Below are 18700 nucleotides of genomic sequence, written 5' to 3'. Positions count from 1 at the left end.
TTGATGTAAACAAAAACATTGGAACAGATGGAAAAAAAAATAAATAAATAAATAAAGCCCCCTTAAGATATGGAAATGCTTATGAAAGACAAAGGTTAACACGGTAATGACTGAATTAAGTCAAAACGATGCTTTGGACATCAGTTGCATTAGCAGGTGACTGACTTATTTCCACATATGCGTCTGGGTCAAATCCATCAATTTCTATTTGCTCACCAGATGGGGGACTGGGCGATGCACTCATTTGTTGGCAGTTGCCAGAGCGCCGCCATCTTGGTCGGTGTCCAACCAGACATAAATAAAAATCAGTGTGGATATGATCAAATTTTTAAGAGTTTCACCATAAATCTGCATTTTCCGTGCCATTACTGTTCTGTTACATTTATTCAAACTCAGTCCCACATTTGTACAGCCAGTATTTGTCAAAACAAATACAGAAGAGGATCAGACTATTTATATAATAGATTTGAATGAATTTGTCCCAGTCCAGATAGAAAATATCAGTTTGTCAAACACACCATGTCTGCCACGACACGAGATACTAGTCTGATCCTTAATTTCATTATGAAGTTAAATATGGGAAATCAGAGGTGAAGCGCATCACACACTCTCATATTAAATATATTAATATTAAAGACTGCTCTTAACCCACCTGCAGCGCCGCTTTTACTGCATGATTCTCTGTGAAAATATCAAATAAAATAAATAAATAAAACCAGCCATGCCAGCCAGGGTGAAAGTAAGATTCTTCAATCTTAGTTGAAAGAAATCTGAAAACACAAGACTGGAATATGGAGCATGTCAGAGAAATTAAACTCATTTGTGTATATTCTTATATTAATAGAATAAACAGTGTCAAAGCGACTCATGTCACCCACCAAACAAAGAGGGAAAAAAAAACACGTCCATGCATTGGCTCTTACAGAACAGAATATCTCAGGGAAAACCTGATGATGAAGAAGAAACCTGAGGCTAATTAAAAAGGACTAAATTAAGACTTATGAAAGTGAGACTTCTAATTGAGTCACTAAATGAATGGTGAGATATTTCTCACAACGAAACATTCAGGCAATAAAACCAAAGTAGAATACAGACTGACAACAAAATAAATCTTTATCTAACCTTTATTCAGCAATTGTAGTCATTTCCCCAAATCATTTATATTACATATAATACACACTTGAAAGCTCACACTACAATTTATTATTATTTATTATTCTAATCCAATTACACTTTTTGAATGAATCTGACTGGTTAATCGTGTGAGATTTCAGCCTTTATAATATCGGGGTAACTGTGGCAAAATATTTGACCATTTCACATTTGGATGTATTACTGCGCGCCCTGACCGATGTTCTGACGAGATGTCATTCCTGTCCTCCGCGCAACTGCACATGCATGCCCAATGTAGTCGGGACGCGGAACTGTCGATTTATGTGATGAGATGCACAATTTGACAGAACACCAGCTGTACGTGCTGCTAGCTCAGAGCGAGAGAAAGTCATGTACCAACGCGGCCCCCGAAATGGGTGAATTTAAGTTACCATACGAAAGTACTGATGTGGATTCTGATACAAAATTACCGTTTCACATTTGACGGATTTTCACGTTTGATGGATTACTTTGTGCTCTGACCGCTGTTGGAGCGACGCTGCCTCGGCTTGCCGGTAAGCCTCGCTGACTGAATTACCTATAGAAAAATAAACCGTGCTAACGATGGAATTGAATTAGAACGGGAATAACCCCCTTGTGTCTGATTTGCGGACATTCATGCTGTCGGTAACATTTAACTTCTCTTACATGTGTATAAACCTACTTTGTTAGAGCGAGGAAAAGTGTATAAAAAAAAAAAGGTAGTTAATTTTCAGGACAGGTGAAGGTGTAATCATGTTTCCCAACAGTATCTTCAGCTGAAGATGATCATATCCCTGTGGACTAAAACCACTTGAAGATGAAGATGCTTTTGTGGAGAACTCAGTACGACCTCTCCGATGTAGAGACGTTGGTCATTACGTGTACAACCTGTCTCTAAAATGTAAAAATGTTTGCGATCATTCAGCGGGAAATAAAGTCAATACATCACAGCGGATTGATGGAAAATCTGAAATCCACCACATCCGCCTCAAAGTGTCAGATTAATTGAGAGATGAAGTTTCTCCATCATTCAATCTTGGTGATTAAAACATATTTGTTGAATATTTTGTAGTTCTCTAGCTTTTTGAACGATCAAACAAGTTGAATCTAAGCAAAATGTGAATTTTATTGCCGTCATTGTTGGATTATAAATTTACGCTGCGAACAGCCACATATTTGTTAAATTCAGATTTGGGGTTTAAGAGTTTTATCAGAGCCTGCTGTGTGCCACCTGGTGTTTTCAGGATGTACTTTAGCCTGTTCCGGCAGCAGGTCAGTCTCTTAGTTTGAAGGAGCCGTGGAGGGTCAAGGGGATGATGGCATTGACCTCTGCCCTGGCGACCTCTGTAAGTTTTCTGGCATCCAGCACCAGCAGGGAGCTCGGTCTCTCTGCACCTGGCTTCACCACGATGCTCAGCAGCACACCTACAGACACACACGAGGTACGAGTCGCATCCCATTAGAGTTTTAATCCATTACTGTTGAATACACTGCCAGATGGTGAAGGATGGTCACAGTTTCGCCCTCCTCACTTATTTGGTGGATTATATTCATTGATTAACTTTTTCTCATAGATACACTGTGAGGCGGAGTGAGCCAACAACTGTTTAGCGACACAAAACATGACATCTGTGCTGCAGGACATTTTGTATGTTTCTTCAATATGCCCATTAATAGTCCTATCCAAAAGTAATGTCTTTTGGCTTCTCCCATTTTGTTCGGCGTCGCCACAGCAGATCTGACTTGGATCTACATGAGCTTCATGACAGATGCATTTATACACCATTTTCCCCAGAAGCATCAGAAGGTAAATTATGCCTCACATTTGCCCGTTCACACAGACACACTGATATCAGGGCGCTCACTACCCACCGGGAGCAACTAGGGGATTAAGGCCCTTGCCCAAGGGCCCTTACTGATTTTGTTGGTTTAGCTGGGTTTTGAACCGAGGGCCCTCTGGTTCAGTTTGTAACAGTTTTCAGTGTCACAAGAAAAAAAAAAGACAAATTTAACAAGAATTTGAATTTTCTGTCAAATTGTCTTTTTCGTCAAATTTACTGGTTTGCTTCATAAATTGACCACTTTAATCTCAGGGAACATCTGATTTTGTTTTCTCAAATACCATTTTAATTTGGGAAAAGATTTTTCTCCTATGAATTTTAACTCAACCCCCCACCCCCCCAGCAGCTTTTGTTTTTGTCTTTTTTTTGGTCTGGTTGTTAAACCTGCGAACAAAAATCTGCACTTCCTAAAAAGCTTCCATCAACACCTACAGCATTATCACATCTTATATTGTTAAAATGTATGAAAACACAACTGTAGTTCGGACATGAAGAGGAGACTTTCGCATTCAGTTTTTGTGCGACTCGTACCGTCGTCCTCCTCTGTAGCTCCAGGTGTTGGTACGAAGAGCGGCTCTGATGGGTAGCACTCGTCCTCCTGCCACACCCACATCTGCTTGGTCTGTACGTTAAGTTTGACTATCTGGAAAAAAAAAAAAAAAAAAAAAAAACATCAGAAAAAAGTTACACAACTCCAGACATGAATGAAAATTTAAATGGCTGTAAAACAATAAGCGTGTAAAAAGTGGACTGTGGGGGACAACAGGAACCAGCGCACGTACTGGTGCAGTCTGGTTGTCTTTTGTGGGAGGATTTACCAAATCACATTTATTTATTTATTCCTGGAGACAGAAGGTTAAAAAAAAGTGTATCAAAAATCTTGGCTGAAAATGATAATATTTTGAGTATGCTGTGAATTTTTATCTCTGGCGACCAGCTGCTCCGTTGACTTCATGAATTAGCTTCCTAACTAATAATAATAATAATATAATAATAAAAAGATTTCTTACAAATGAAGCACATGTGAGCAGAGCACTCAGAGGTTTGGTTGCTATCAGGGGCTTCGTGAAAAATTCAGACACTCACCAGTTTTTTGTATTTTGAGTTTTTTGTGGATGCGGTCAAAGTCTACAACTGGTCCAGACGAGTTGGAGTCGTGACATTAATTTGCCATCATCCAAACGTATTGCGTCAGTAATCGGTTTTATGTTTTGTTGTTAGATTAAAATTGCTACATAAATTACACTTTATAATTCAGTCGATGTTATATAGCCTGACAATATACGCTTATTTTGACTCTTCTTGCTAACTGAAAATGTGTACAATATGAACATGTCAAACTGCGTTTGTGTAATGTATGTGTAAAATTTCCTCTTCATGCGACAGTAAGATGACTCAGTGTTAGCGGCACTCTTTATTTTCCCCCCGCTTCCTGACTTTTGCAGGTTCCACTGATGATACTGTTAAAATGACAGACTTTTTTTTGTGGATCTCTAACAGCAGCGCCTCAATGTCCGAATGTGGAAATCTCCCCTCCTCCAACTTTAACGCTTCTATGTGGTTTGGTTTGGAAAAGTGAACTTATCCTTTGACTGGACTCAGAAAACAAGAGTTGACATTAAAGCTACAGTGTGTAGGATTTCTCGGTGTTTATTAGCATGAATGAATAGCATCTGTTCAATCATGTATAATTCTGCAGCAACAACGCGTGGACCCAGCCCTTTATAGCTACACAGGAGATGGCCCCCTGATGGAGGACACCATGTTGCACTGCCATGTTGATACAGTAGACCAAAAAGGACATATTTACGTCACCTTTCATATTTTGCAGCACAGCTGGCAGACTGAAGAAAAAAAAAGTGGAATCCGTGGTTACTCCTGTTTACACTGTCTACTGGTTCCTCATACGGGCTAACAAGTTTATGAAACTCATTTGAATCCCCGTCTCCATAAAAGCAAAAACATGAAGGGAAATAAAATCACGGTCTGCAACATCACCACTATGTGACACTAAATCCTACACACAGTAGCTTTAATATTTGTATTCATTCCATAATTCTGATATTGTCATGCCACTAATATTCTGTCACACCTTAACATTTTGTAGGCATGCGCCCCACATCCATTTTATTTTCTTTAAAGCACAAAACAAACCTCTCCCTTTTTTTAGTTTTGATCATTTTTTATGACAAAGAATTTGCCGTAAGATTTGCTTTAAGCTCGGTTGTCAGGGCAGAAGTATCATGAAGGAATGTCGCACGATACTCAAACCCTTCACTCTGACTGCTGTGGGGAATAAAAGTGTTCTTACCCTGTCGGGGATGAAATGGTTGAGTCCCAGTCCGTACACGAATGAGTACTTCTTCCCACGACACTGCGGATAGTTAATCTGAGGGAACTCGAAGGCTGACACACACACATCAAATCACTCTCATTGTCGTACCAAGGGGAACTTTAAGGATTGTGTCTGTCACCACACGTGCATGTGTTTGTCTCACCCTGCCGCGGACTTGAAAACAGGACTTCAGGCTCGAGCCAGATGGTCCCGTCACTGCGAAGAGCAGCCGTTGCTGTGGTGTAAGAAAGAGTCACCAAGTTCTTCCCCAGTTCTTCCTGAGAAAACAAAGAAAGAGGGAAAAAAAAAACAAACCAAAAAAACAAAACACACACACAGACCATTTCAGTGTCTCAGTTTTAAACAGTGGTGGGCACAGATAACCAAAAAATTAACTTCGATAACAGATAAACAAATAACTGTAAAGTTATCTTTGATAAAGATAAACCGATAAACCACCCAAAAAATGTATCGGAAGTTACAGATAATCGATAGCCGATAAATTCCAGTATTGTCTCTGGTACATTTGCAATTACTAAGAAGCTGAAATTGACTTTTAACGGGATCGCTTTTGAAAGCATCAAAAGCAAAAATGTTTTTCCACTGTTCAACTTGGTTTACTACGTTATCGGTCTAAAAGTTATCGGACAGCAATTCATCGGAAGATAATTAGTCCGATGATGGTTTTTAAAGTTATCTAAAAAGATAATCCGATAATGAAAACATTATCTTCGATAGTTATCTGTTATCGGATTATCGGAAGTGTGCCCACCACTGGTTTTAAAGTACGAGTATATCCAGAAATAAACAACTGATTATCAGAATGTTTCATAAAGTCTCCAAAGTTAGTCAACAACAACAACAATGTTTTTGGGTGAAAGTAGACTGTTGCTAGTCAGGGCTGTTTTTTGGTTTCTGATGTCCAGAGATGCATTTTGGAAGGGTTTTTTGACCATTTCCTCACCACAAATCAACCAAATTCACACTATGTGTGAAGGGGCCATGATCAATACCCATTCCTATCTGTACAATTTGTCATTGCTTTTTGGCACTTGGTTTCCGACCAATAACTGGAAGACAAACAGGCATAAAACTGGAACCTCCATCCAATTTTGGTGGTGTAGGTAAATCCATAATAGAAAAATGAGTGATTGAGGCACTTTAAATGAGATATAATGCAAAACGTACACTAAATGGGCTTTTCAATGGACTTTGAAATGCTAAATGAAACTAAATTTGGTGCTTCAAAACACAAGTGTAAACCACAGGTCTCCCCCACCCAAAATGTACTCCTGGCTCCGCCCCTGCGTGTGCACACCCACCCCGTGTATGTGGAGCGGCAGCACGTATCTCCTGACTTCAGGCTGAGGAGCTCGGCTCGCTGCCTTCTTTAGCTCCTCCCACTCCTGCCTCAGGTTGGCGAGGTAAAGGTAGTTGTACACAAGTTCATACCTGCAGACAGAGACTATTACACACGACGGACTCCACACCACACACACACACACACACACACAGGTTGGGGGTCACGCCCACCCTTTCCACGTGCACAGGTCGACGACGATGAAGCCTTCATCCTCGTAGGTGTTGATGTGATGAAAGAGATTGAAGGTTGATGTTCTGAACCTGTGGCTGCTCAGATAACCGGCTGGATTCTTCGTGGCCAGGTGGAACCAAGACTGCAAAACAAACCGAGGGATTAAGGTAATGATGCACCCTCAAACCCCACCCCCCACTTTCCTGTGAGCACACGCATTGAAGCAGACACACTCCCAAGCTGTCGTTGCATTCAAAGCAGTCCATGTAGGTGGCTCCTCTGATGCTCCACGCCGACAGGAACTTCAGCAGGTTGATCTTCACCGCCTGCTCCACGAATACAAAATAGTTGTCCGTGATGCCAAAGCTACAGACACATGGGACAACATTAGAATCATCTATTATGTTGGGCATTTAGGTTCTGGGTCAGATTCCACAAGGGATGTGAGAAGACAAGGAGCCTGTACCTGTGGATGTAGGAGGGTTTGAGCCGCTCACTGCTGGGTAGCTGAACCACAACCTGAGACTTCTCAAAAGGATCCGACCCATCTGGAAACAGATATTTCAACATGGGCGGCTTCAGAGGAGATAACTAACCCCACCATAACCCAATTCAGTTTCTCACCTCTACCATCATCCTATAGCACACCCTGGTTTCTGTAGTACTCATTGAATATTGCTTACGCAATACACAGGGACCAACTGATCACAAACAGCATTTGTTTGCATTATTACACTTATATTTGTTTGGTATACTAGCATGACTAAAAGTGGACTGTTTTTTGTCAAACAACAAGAGCTGTGGATGAGGAAGTTGGGATGTGAGAGTGGTGCAGAATCTTAGTGCAATAATAATAATAATGCAGTAATGATAGATGCGTTCAAGTTGGAGGTGGGCTTACACCAATGATCAGCTCTGAGCCCTTCCTCCTTGGTCATGGTAATGAATGAGATCATACAGGAGTCTTTGCAGATGTCATTGTGATCTTAAGTCACAGTGAGCAGAGTTTAAATACTTGAGGTCAGCTGTTCAAAGCACTGGAGAGTGTGGTGGAGAAGTGCAGAAGAGAGTGCAGGCAGGGTGGAAAAGAGTGGCAGGAGTTAAAGGTAAGGTTTGCAAGATGGTAATCAGACCTTATATTGTACGGGTTGAAGGTGCTGGCAATGACAAAAACACAGAAGGCAGAGCTGAAGATGCTGAAATTGTTTGTTTTTGTTGGAGTCATGAGGATGGACGGGTTCCAGGATGGGCATTATCAGAGGTGTGGCGCAGGTAGGATGGTTTGGAAGACAAAGTGAAAGGCAATATTGAGATGGTGTGGGCATGTGCAAAGAAGGGCTATATAGGGAGGAGGATGCTGAGGATGGAGCTGCCAGGCAAAAGGAGGAGGAGGTTTATGGATGTGCTGAGGGAGGACATGCAGGTGGCTGCAGTGACAGAAGAAGACAGGGTGAGACGGAGCCAAATGATCTCCCGTGGAGACGCCAAACGGGACCAGTGGAAAGAAGAAGAGATCCGTTAACATTTTTTGAACAGTTGACTCCTTCTCAGATAGACTGGTTTCTTTGGGGACATGAGAACATGTTTCTTTGTGCGGACTATGGTCTGGTTCTATGTTAGCTGTGGTTCAGTTGTGGTGAGAGTGCAAATGGAACAAGTGGACTAAACAACTGTACCAAATGTCAGTTCCACAAGTACAATAGTTTGGTTTGCTGTGAGAAGACACCACAGAACAAGCTGTGGGTTGACACAACATACTGTAAAACATTTTTTTGCCAAATGCAACTTTGCTCGTCTTGTAAAAATTAACAAGAATTCTGTCAACAATGTATAAAGTGTTGGGTGAACTATTTACAGAGAAAAGTTGAGCTTTCACCAGTCTGCAGTACACTGTCACTGTCCAGAACAAAAAAACAAACACTGCAGGGTGCTCTATGCCATTAATCTTTTTAAAAAAGAAAGATAAACTGCTCACACTTCAGTACTAATTCTAGAAGCACTCCTGCAACGTTCACATCATTGCTTTTGGAGAGTATTATTTTCTGACTGCTCTTTGGTTAAACATGCTAATCATTGTTTATCTTGTATAATTTCTTTACTGTACAAAAAATTCACATTTCCTGAGACTTGGGGCTCCTCTGAGCTTCTGTACCCTGAATGTGTCACGCACCGTTCTCAGCGGGTGGGATCTTAACGATGTTGTAGGCCAGACTCATGTTCTTGCCGAAGCAGTTGCCAATGTTATAGACGGTGCCGTCTGCTTCAGTGTGGGGGTGTGCGGTCACCCCGTTCACCGACAGGTACTTACACAGATCTACCTAACAACACAAATACACAACACCACACTGCCGGATTTATCAAACACAGCGCAAACAATGCAGGGAGGAGACATAACAACACATTTTATTCTTAAATTGTGATTAGTTGCAGTGTAGTTTCTTGCGACCAGTGGGTTAGCTTGGACTGACTTGAGGAAAAATACCAAAGTGGCTACCACTTCACAAGCCATCTTGATCACAGCCTGTGAGGTGATAGAAATACACAGTATCCAACTTGGAGGTAGTTATGTTAGCTACTACATCACATAATCCGGTTTCTAAAATCAAACTACAATCAGACAGATCAGAAAACACTGGGCAGTACAAACCAATTCCCTTCAGGTAACAACTTATTATCCGGGATGCACGTGTGCTAGTTAGCTGGACACGCAGCCTGTCTTGGTTGTTATCATGCGATCTAGTGTGCCTAGTTAGCATGAAGCTAGCACATGTACAAGCTTGGTGAGCTTATTTGTAATGTTTGTCTCTTAAACAGTTACCGTTTTTTGTGGCAGCTGCAATTTTTCTGTATTTGATGACATCGAGCAAAATCGCTGCCAGCCCATTTCACTAAAATATAGATGTGACTTGCCAAGGCAGTCAGTACTGCTGGGTGTATGAATTAGTGCAGTAATTTAGCCACAAGTACAATGCATGATCAAGAAACTGACAACCCCCCCCCCCCCCCCCCAATTTATTTTTTTTATAATTTCACATTTAGCTGTGAAGTAAAATTAACCCTGTTTCATTCATATTGGTCTACTATGTACACGGCCCAAATTTGGTGGAATTACAAAAATTTAATCAATAAACAGACTGTATGTATCATATCAACAGTTTTAAGTTACTTATTGGTTTATTTAAATATGGAAGTATAAGTACACTCTGTACAGTGTTTGATCTTCAGTCAGGCTGTAATAAGACATTACCTCAAAGCCTGAATAAATCTGTGAAAGATATTCATCTTATACTTGTTTTAAATATAGGTCCAGGATTAGGAGCCACTGGTAAAAGATGTTGCATGTGTATTTTTCTGTGTATGTTCCTTGGAAGTGTTCAGGCATAAAGCTTAGTGAATGTTTTCATTTTTATTTTATTCATGGACTTTGAGTCTGGAGTAAAGTTACTGTTTTTACCCGAGGCCATCGGGTATTGCAAAGCCTTTGCGTCCGTCCGTGCTCAGCATAACTCCAGTTCTGTTACTGCCAGGATCTTCAAATTCACAGGGAGCATTTGTGGGCCACAGACCTTGGATAATTTCAAAGATGGCTAACCTTGACCTATTTTAAAAGCTCACATTCTGACAGATCTGGAAACAGTATAATTGTTCCACATTACATGCATCAGTATCATTGCAGAGGAATCTGATCTGCAGTAATTATCAAATCACATTCAGTAATAGTCCACTTTGTTCTGGATGCACCACCGTGTCTATTTGAATGGGTCGTATTTTCATAAATATCATAGTTTTAGAATTCTTGCCTTATTAAAAAAAAATTATATACACACATATATATATACACACATATATATATATATATACATATATACACACATATATATATATATATACATATATACACACATATATATATATATATACATATATATATATATACATACATACATATATACATACACACACACACACACACACACACTCAACAAAAATATAAATGCAACACTTTTGGTTTTGCTCCCATTTTGTATGAGATGAACTCAAAGATCTAAAACTTTTTCCACATACACAATATCACCATTTCCCTCAAATATTGTTCACAAACCAGTCTAAATCTGTGATAGTGAGCACTTCTCCTTTGCTGAGATAATCCATCCCACCTCACAGGTGTGCCATATCAAGATGCTGATTAGACACCATGATTAGTGCACAGGTGTGCCTTAGACTGCCCACAATAAAAGGCCACTCTGAAAGGTGCAGTTTTGTTTTATTGGGGGGGGGGGGATACCAGTCAGTATCTGGAGTGACCACCATTTGCCTCATGCAGTGCAACACATCTCCTTTGCATAGAGTTGATCAGGTTGTCAATTGTGGCCTGTGGAAAGTTGGTCCACTCTTCAATGGCTGTGCGAAGTTGCTGGATATTGGCAGGAACTGGTACATGCTGTCGTATACGCCGGTCCAGAGCATCCCAAACATGCTCAATGGGTGACATGTCCGGTGAGTATGCTGGCCATGCAAGAACTGGGACATTTTCAGCTTCCAAGAATTGTGTACAGATCCTTGCAACATGGGGCCGTGCATTATCCTGCTGCAACATGAGGTGATGTTCTTGGATTGGCACAACAATGGGCCTCAGGATCTCGTCACGGTATCTCTGTGCATTCAAAATGCCATCAATAAAATGCACCTGTGTTCTTCGTCCATAACAGACGCCTGCCCATACCATAACCCCACCGCCACCATGGGCCACTCGGTCCACAACATTGACATCAGAAAACCGCTCATCCACACGACGCCACACACGCTGTCTGCCATCTGCCCTGGACAGTGTGAACCGGGATTCATCCGTGAAGAGAAGACCTCTCCAGCGTGCCAAATGCCAGCGAATGTGAGCATTTGCCCACTCAAGTCGGTTACGACGACGAACTGGAGTCAGGTCAAGACCCCGATGAGGATGATGAGCATGCAGATGAGCTTCCCTGAGACGGTTTCTGACAGTTTGTGCAGAAATTCTTTGGTTATGCAAACCGATTGTTTCAGCAGCTGTCCGAGTGGCTGGTCTCAGACGATCTTGGAGGTGAACATGCTGGGTGTGGAGGTCCTGGGCTGGTGTGGTTACACGTGGTCTGCAGTTGTGAGGCTGGTTGGATGTACTGCCAAATTCTCTGAAACGCCTTTGGAGACGGCTTATGGTAGAGAAATGAACATTCAATACACGAGCAACAGCTCTGGTTGACATTCCTGCTGTCAGCATGCCAATTGCACGCTCCCTCAAATCTTGCGACATCTGTGGCATTGTGCTGTGTGATAAAACTGCACCTTTCAGAGTGGCCTTTTATTGTGGGCAGTCTAAGGCACACCTGTGCACTAATCATGGTGTCTAATCAGCATCTTGATATGGCACACCTGTGAGGTGGGATGGATTATCTCAGCAAAGGAGAAGTGCTCACTATCACAGATTTAGACTGGTTTGTGAACAATATTTGAGGGAAATGGTGATATTGTGTATGTGGAAAAAGTTTTAGATCTTTGAGTTCATCTCATACAAAATGGGAGCAAAACCAAAAGTGTTGCATTTATATTTTTGTTGAGTATATATATATATATATCTATATCTCTATATATATCTCTCTCTCTCTCTCTCTCTCTATATATATATATATATATATATATATATATATATATATATATATATATATATATATATATATATATCTATCTATATATATATCAACTCTCACCTTCTTTATGGTGTCTAGCGAATCAGGATCAACCTTGGTGATGTAATTACTTTCAGTGACCGCGTAGAAATCCTCACCAATTGGATAGACGTTAACGAGGCAGTTATCAGTGACTTCAATGCCTTTGAAGTAGGTAAAGAATCTACAAACACAAGGATGTTTTATTATTATAAACAAACAAAAACCTCCAAAGACAAATACACTATAATGTTATCAGGGAAGTGAGGTGTACGTTATACATTAAATAAACATTCTTTTTTTATCATTGGACTTTGTGTGAAGTCTGAACGAAATCTAAAATTTACATTCGTTGTCAGGAAGCTGGAATTGTTTGAGGTCAGAAGTGGGATTCCCCCCCCGCCCCCCCACATGCACACACTGGAAGAAAAACAAGAAATCCCAAACAAAAAGCTGACACCCCCCCAAAAAAAAAGACTTCCAATGTGATGATTAAGTAAATTCTGAGTTTTAGCATTACCTGGAGAAGATGTTTTTGCAGGGGTCCGGGTAAGCTGCTGTACCAAATTCAGTGATGACAATTCTGTTCTCAGCCATGGCGCGAACATACGTATCCGTCCTGATGAACCTGAGCAGCCACAGTGCACATGTTATCACACACCTTTTCTATTCCAGCAACAATGCTGACAAAGTTGTTCCCCCCCAACTCAAACCCATGAAGCACACAGTGAAATCTGAACAGTTACAGTGAGGAATGTCGCATGGATTTTTGTGGTCTGCAGCCACAGCACATCTGTCCACATATTTTTTTTTCTGCAGGTTTCGATGTTTCCAGTCAGCTTCTCTCAGCACAAACATCTGTACACTTCTATGATCCATGAAAAGCCTGATGTCTTCAGATTCATATGTTCAACATTGCTGACTTTGTGTTACAGTAGCGTGTGGATACCTCACGGCTTCCAGCCTCTCCAAAATGTTGTGCTACAGTGTCTCAAACAAGTTATCCAGATGGTCGCCGCCACCAGTAAATTTTTCAACATGTGACATCATTGATGTCGGCGGTCCCCTGAGCAAGCACACTGTCAACAAGTGGTGAGGAAACACTCCCTGTAAGAATTAAAGTGTACGAAGAAACCCGGCTGGCACAGAGCGATTTGCACATCTTGACTCGCCCGTTGCATTGAGGGATCTCGGTTACAACACAACAGCTCAAAATAGCAGAAAGCATATGGATTATGATGGTTTAGATCAATTTAGACTTAAATTGATGATTTAAAGCGTTGTTATATTCCTCGTGGACTGCCTGTGACCTCTAGGACTGTATTCCTCACACACACACAGCATCATCCCAGAATCTGCAGTGTGTTTTGACAGAAGAGGAAGACAGAGAAGTTGTCAAAATGACTTCATGTGCTTGCAAACTACAGCACTGATACCCGATCCGGGCCTGGCGGGTTGGTGTGGACAAATATTTCAAAATTCAGGTTATATCAGGTTCGGTCACGTCAGCACAAAGACACTGAACGTTTGTGAAATGATGTCATAGCCCCGGCCTCTGGAACCTCAGCCGCTCATAATCAATGACATGTTACTGTTGTTGTCATACATTTATGTTCATCATGAGCAGAATGCTGACTTGTGGCAGATGGCATTACACTTGCAGCACGCAGAGTAAATAAAAAGCCTTAATCTGACCTGCTTTTGAATAAACAAAGATGTGTGTGTTAAAAGCTTGAGAATAATTAGTGACATGCACCTACATGTATTATCGATGATGTTCCTTGTACATATAACATAACAGGCCGACACGCATGTGGAAGATTTTTGTCAGTTTATAATTACCCTTAGTCACGCTTGTCTGTTACAGCAGAAACAGACTTGCTGCTCGGCATTTGAAGCATGTATTAGCAGAGTCCTACTCTTATGAAGCATCGCTTCATTTCGCTTCACTTACACAGCAGAGTCAGACTCTTATGAAGCATTGCTTCATTTTGCATTGCTTTCAGCAGAGAGCAATGTCAGATCAGTTTTAAGTGTCAAAGCTGTAAAGCCGTTAAATACCCTTCATTGTGAATCGTCTGCTCCATTTCATTGTATTGATTCATGGCTGATTAGCCTTAACCTTATTTAAAATAAAGCAGGTTGACTCAGTTACGCCATAAAAACTGAGTTTGATCGGATGACTCAGCATACCACAATTTGAGAACTATGTTGTTAGAATCAAGGAGAGCAGAAGTCTCCGCAACAAACACTGTTTCAAAACCTAATGTAGTTCCTGAGATATGGTCACGAACGTCTGACTGAAACTGCCCTCTTTATGTTTTGGTCAATGCAGGAAGACAGATTCACTCATTAAACCAGCCTCCTTCCACTTTGTGGTGAGGCCAATTATGGAAGTACACCATGACCAATATTAAACAAGTAATAATGCTTTGAATTACTTTTATAACTCCAAGACTTGGCAAACTCTTTGGCATGCCCCCCCCCCGCCCACAATGCAGTGAGTGAGTGAATACGCAGGAAGGTAGACAGGCACATTGATCCCCTCCAGAGTGTTAACAACTCAAACACATTCATTCATTTTCTACACACAGTCATTCCAATTAAGGGTCTCGGGGATCTGGAGTCTATCCAAGTGGTCATTGGGCGAGAGGCACCATAAACCCTGGACAGGCTGCCAGTCCATCACGGTCAAGTCACCAATTCACCTAACCTGCATGTCTCTGGGAGCGGGAGAAAGCCGGGGGCACCTGGAGGGAACCCGTGCAAACATGGGGAGAACATGCAAAATCCACACAGAAAGGAACAGGTGGGAAGCAATCCCAGGACCTTCTCTCTGTGACGCAAGAGTGCTAACCACCATGCTGCCAACTTCACAAATAATACAAGCTATTACCCTGAAAGCATCTGGTTAACTTTTATGCACCAGATCATTAAAAGAGCCTGGAGCCTATATCAGCAGTCATAGGGCGAGATCCAGTGTACACCCTGGACAGAATGTCACTCTATCTCAGAATTTAGATACCCAGCCAAGTGCAATTTTTTTTAAATATCTATTTTATATTCATTGTTATATGTCAAACAATGTCTGCAACAAATCAGGGGTGGGGAGTAAACTACATGAACCACTTGCAACAATAGATAGAGCAAAAACTAGATAAATTATGTCTGGGTTGTCGCAGAGAGACGTCACTTCCAGCGAAGTGGCGAATCTGAAGGCGAGAATTTGTACTTCCGTGATTGGCCGCCCAATGAAAACGCTGCATTGTCTATTGAAATCAGCTGGTTTTGTTTTGTATCTAACTTTCTTCTAACAGCCATCTGATGGCTCTCACTGCCTGAAACAGTGAGATTTATACATCAAGTTGAGCTGAAATGAACCACTGTAGATTAAATTGACTTTATTGACCAGTCTGACCCCTCTGAAAAGTGACCAAATTACATGTATTTGTATTGCTTTCAGCTGTTTTCATTAGCCAAAAATGGCCACCAGAGGGCACTCGGGTAAAGTCCGTAGCAACCCGTATAAACACATTTGACTCAGAGCTTAAACATTTGCATCACATAAATGCACGGAAAACACCATGAACCAACTAAAGACATCAAAAAGGACAAAAAGCCATCAGTGAACATAAGAGGGCTTTAACACACGTGCTCACCTCCTGTAGTAAGTCACATGACCATCCTTGAGGTCAAACTTGTGTATAAGGGCCTGTCCATCAAACAGGTGGTGGAACGGCTCATCCCCAATCTCGAAAAGACCCGGACCCATCCTAAGAAGGCTGCCACGAAGCCATGATGGCAACACCCCTGAGTGTGTACACACACACACGCGGTTTATAAGAAACAACAAAGTGGAAGATAAATCAGCTACTGATATGTGTCACCCTCTCAGACATCAGCGCAAATTAGTTTTTGTGTTTCATTATTTTCAACAATAAATGAATAAAAATAGTTCCTTGAGTCTCTTTTTCATACCAGTGATCTTTGCAGGAATGGGTTCATTCAGCTCCTCCACAGTCTCAAAGATCTTCTTGTAGCCTGCAGCAGGATGTTCCACACTGGATGGAAGATAGAGACCAAATTAAAGAAACAGTTCTGCAATACAGTACGATAAAACAAATTTCAAACTCTGGTTACAGCAGTGAAGCTGCAGCGTGGTGGCCAAGCGGTTAATGCACTTGTTTCCAGAGCAGAAGGTTCCCGGTATAAGTCCACCGCTGCCCATTCCCCATGTAATGTGGAGTCGCCTCTGGTGTAAAACTTGTGCCGAATCAACATGCAGAGACGGTTTCAGCATAGCTCTTCTGATGCCTTGGGATTAACCCTCTGTATACTATAAACTCTTAAAATATAAGGCCTTTAGCAGACATAGTCTGATAAACATGTTTTTTGGTGCTGATCCACATTCAGATGTGGCACTGAGACGCGACTGTGCATGCTGGTGTTAGTTAAATGACAGAATGTCACTTAATGGAGAGCTGCATCATGAAAAGGATTTCATCAAAACTGAATTTTGTACAGTGGAACATGCGACAATTGGTGTGCTTTAATATTTGCGTGTCACAATCACTCCCTCATTCATGAACCGCTTATCCGAGATCAACAGCTTCAGCAGCGGACCCCAGACTTCCCTTTCCCGGGCCACACTGACGACCTCCAATTGGAGGATCACAAGCCATCCCCAGGCCAGTGTGGAGACATAATCTCTCCATCTAGTCCTGGGTCTGCCCGGGGTCTCCCCCCAGATGGACATGGTTGGAACACCTCCTTAGGGAGGCACCCAGGGGAAGAATGTCAGCATGCCACAATGTGTTGATCAAACCTATAATTTTAACAGCAACTTTGTAGCAACACTTGTAAATGCAAACGTAATCAGAGAATCATGAGCAAAGTCTGAATGTTATTAAAGCAACAAAATGCTAAAAGCGCCAGTCAAAGAGCTATATCTTGGGCAAAATAAATAAATCTCTTCTGCAAAAATCTAAAATCTGAACAGTGAAGCACAGAACCTGAAGGTTTTTCCTGGAAAACAAACTCATTTGTGTTGTTTTCCTTCCATCTGATGGAAAAAACGTCACGTCGCCCAAAAACCATTGTTGACTCCTTTTCAAGACTTTTTGTCTGACCACAAAAGGACAAACCTGACATCTACAGGACTTTCTGTAAATACAGCCAACTGAGGCTTGTTTTGATTAAACCCATGAAGCAGAAAAGCTGCTGCAGCAGAGAAAATAAAGTTCGTGGACTCACCGGCTCACCATGCTGCTGCTGCGCTCACAAACACAGTGGAACTGAAGCTTTGGGCTGCACAGATTTCCTGTGGAGAGATGAAGCTGGGCCTCCTCCCCCTTTTCCATCCTTCCTCGCTTGAACTAGCTCCTCCTTTGTGCCTCTGCATCTTCTCCTCCTTCCTTCTGAAATCATGAATTCTGCTCCCTCTCTTTTTGCTTCCCCCAACCTCCTTCTCCTCCTGAACAAACCAGCTTTGTCTCCTCTCAGACGTCCGGCTTTGAAGCTCCATGCAGAATGTTCTGTGGGCCTTAAAGCAGATCGGAGCCAGCCTGGGAAGACAAACTCACAAGTGATGGGGGTCAAACTTGTAACAATGGCAGCGAGAGGGGAGAGAAAAAAAAAAGAAAAAAAAAAAAATGCAACAGCACGTTGCATTTACATGCACACGTGTTTCCTAATTACTTACAGACAACAAATACTTTGGAGCAACTTTAACTTATTAAAGAGGGTTTTTTCATGCTCACTCAAGTAAAAACAGCCCCCCCCCCCACACACACAAGCTGTGGGACTAAAACTATAATTTTGGGGGAGGCTGTTTTTAAAATCCCTTTAACTCGTGGGAGAGAATAAATGACTGCATCACACCGTCTTTGACAAGCTGACAAAGACATGAGTGGCTGAATTAAAAAGAATGAATACATTAATGGACATTGAGCAAAAATCTGTCAAGTTTCAAACAAAAGCATAATGAAAAAAAATGGCTGTATACTTTACAAACTACAATAATAAATTCATAATAAATTGCTACAAAAATAAAAAAAAAAAGCACTAATTTGATCGCATAATTCTGCCAAGGACAACATTGCATATAATTTTTTTAACCTAAAAATATACCTCAAAATGTGCTCAAATTGCAGTTCAT

At 41.5% G+C, this 18700-nt stretch overlaps 1 protein-coding gene across 2 annotated transcripts; it reads right to left on the bottom strand.

Annotated features, from left to right (window-relative positions):
- Nucleotides 1-1535: 1535 nt before the first annotated feature.
- On the bottom strand, nucleotides 1536-18009 carry LOC117518344 (retinal Mueller cells isomerohydrolase-like). Of its 2 annotated transcripts, XM_034179451.1 has the most exons (15): nucleotides 18005-18009; nucleotides 17797-17888; nucleotides 16522-16604; nucleotides 16203-16353; nucleotides 13064-13171; nucleotides 12586-12727; nucleotides 9015-9162; nucleotides 7311-7392; nucleotides 7078-7210; nucleotides 6844-6986; nucleotides 6633-6762; nucleotides 5474-5588; nucleotides 5287-5381; nucleotides 3507-3618; nucleotides 1536-2559 (listed from the first exon to the last, which is right to left on the bottom strand). In XM_034179451.1, the coding sequence occupies exons 2-15, from the start codon at nucleotides 17805-17807 to the stop codon at nucleotides 2408-2410; spliced, it is 1605 nt and encodes a 534-aa protein (XP_034035342.1). In that variant the 5' UTR covers nucleotides 17808-17888; nucleotides 18005-18009; the 3' UTR covers nucleotides 1536-2407. The 2 variants fall into 2 exon arrangements, with proteins under 2 accessions (XP_034035342.1, XP_034035340.1); XM_034179449.1 differs by lacking the exon at nucleotides 18005-18009 and having other exon boundaries at nucleotides 17797-17925.
- Between the last annotated feature and the right edge of the window lie 691 nt (nucleotides 18010-18700).

Source organism: Thalassophryne amazonica, chromosome 10 (genome assembly GCF_902500255.1).
Source record: "Thalassophryne amazonica chromosome 10, fThaAma1.1, whole genome shotgun sequence".
Taxonomy (NCBI): Eukaryota; Metazoa; Chordata; class Actinopteri; order Batrachoidiformes; family Batrachoididae; genus Thalassophryne; species Thalassophryne amazonica.
Note: the sequence above shows the minus strand (reverse complement) of the source record. Positions and strands in the feature narration are given on the sequence as shown.

Excerpts from the sequence above, each read along its gene's own strand:
- LOC117518344 (XM_034179449.1), bottom strand. The coding sequence starts at position 17,903 with ATGGAAAAGGGGGAGGAGGCCCAGCTTCATCTCTCCACAGGAAATCTG. Across the intron at positions 13,172-16,202 it reads CATGTGACTTACTACAGGAG|GTTCATCAGGACGGATACGT; the intron begins GTGAGCACGTGT and ends GTGGCTGCTCAG. Across the intron at positions 9,163-12,585 it reads CGCTAGACACCATAAAGAAG|GTAGATCTGTGTAAGTACCT; the intron begins GTGAGAGTTGAT and ends TTGTGTTGTTAG.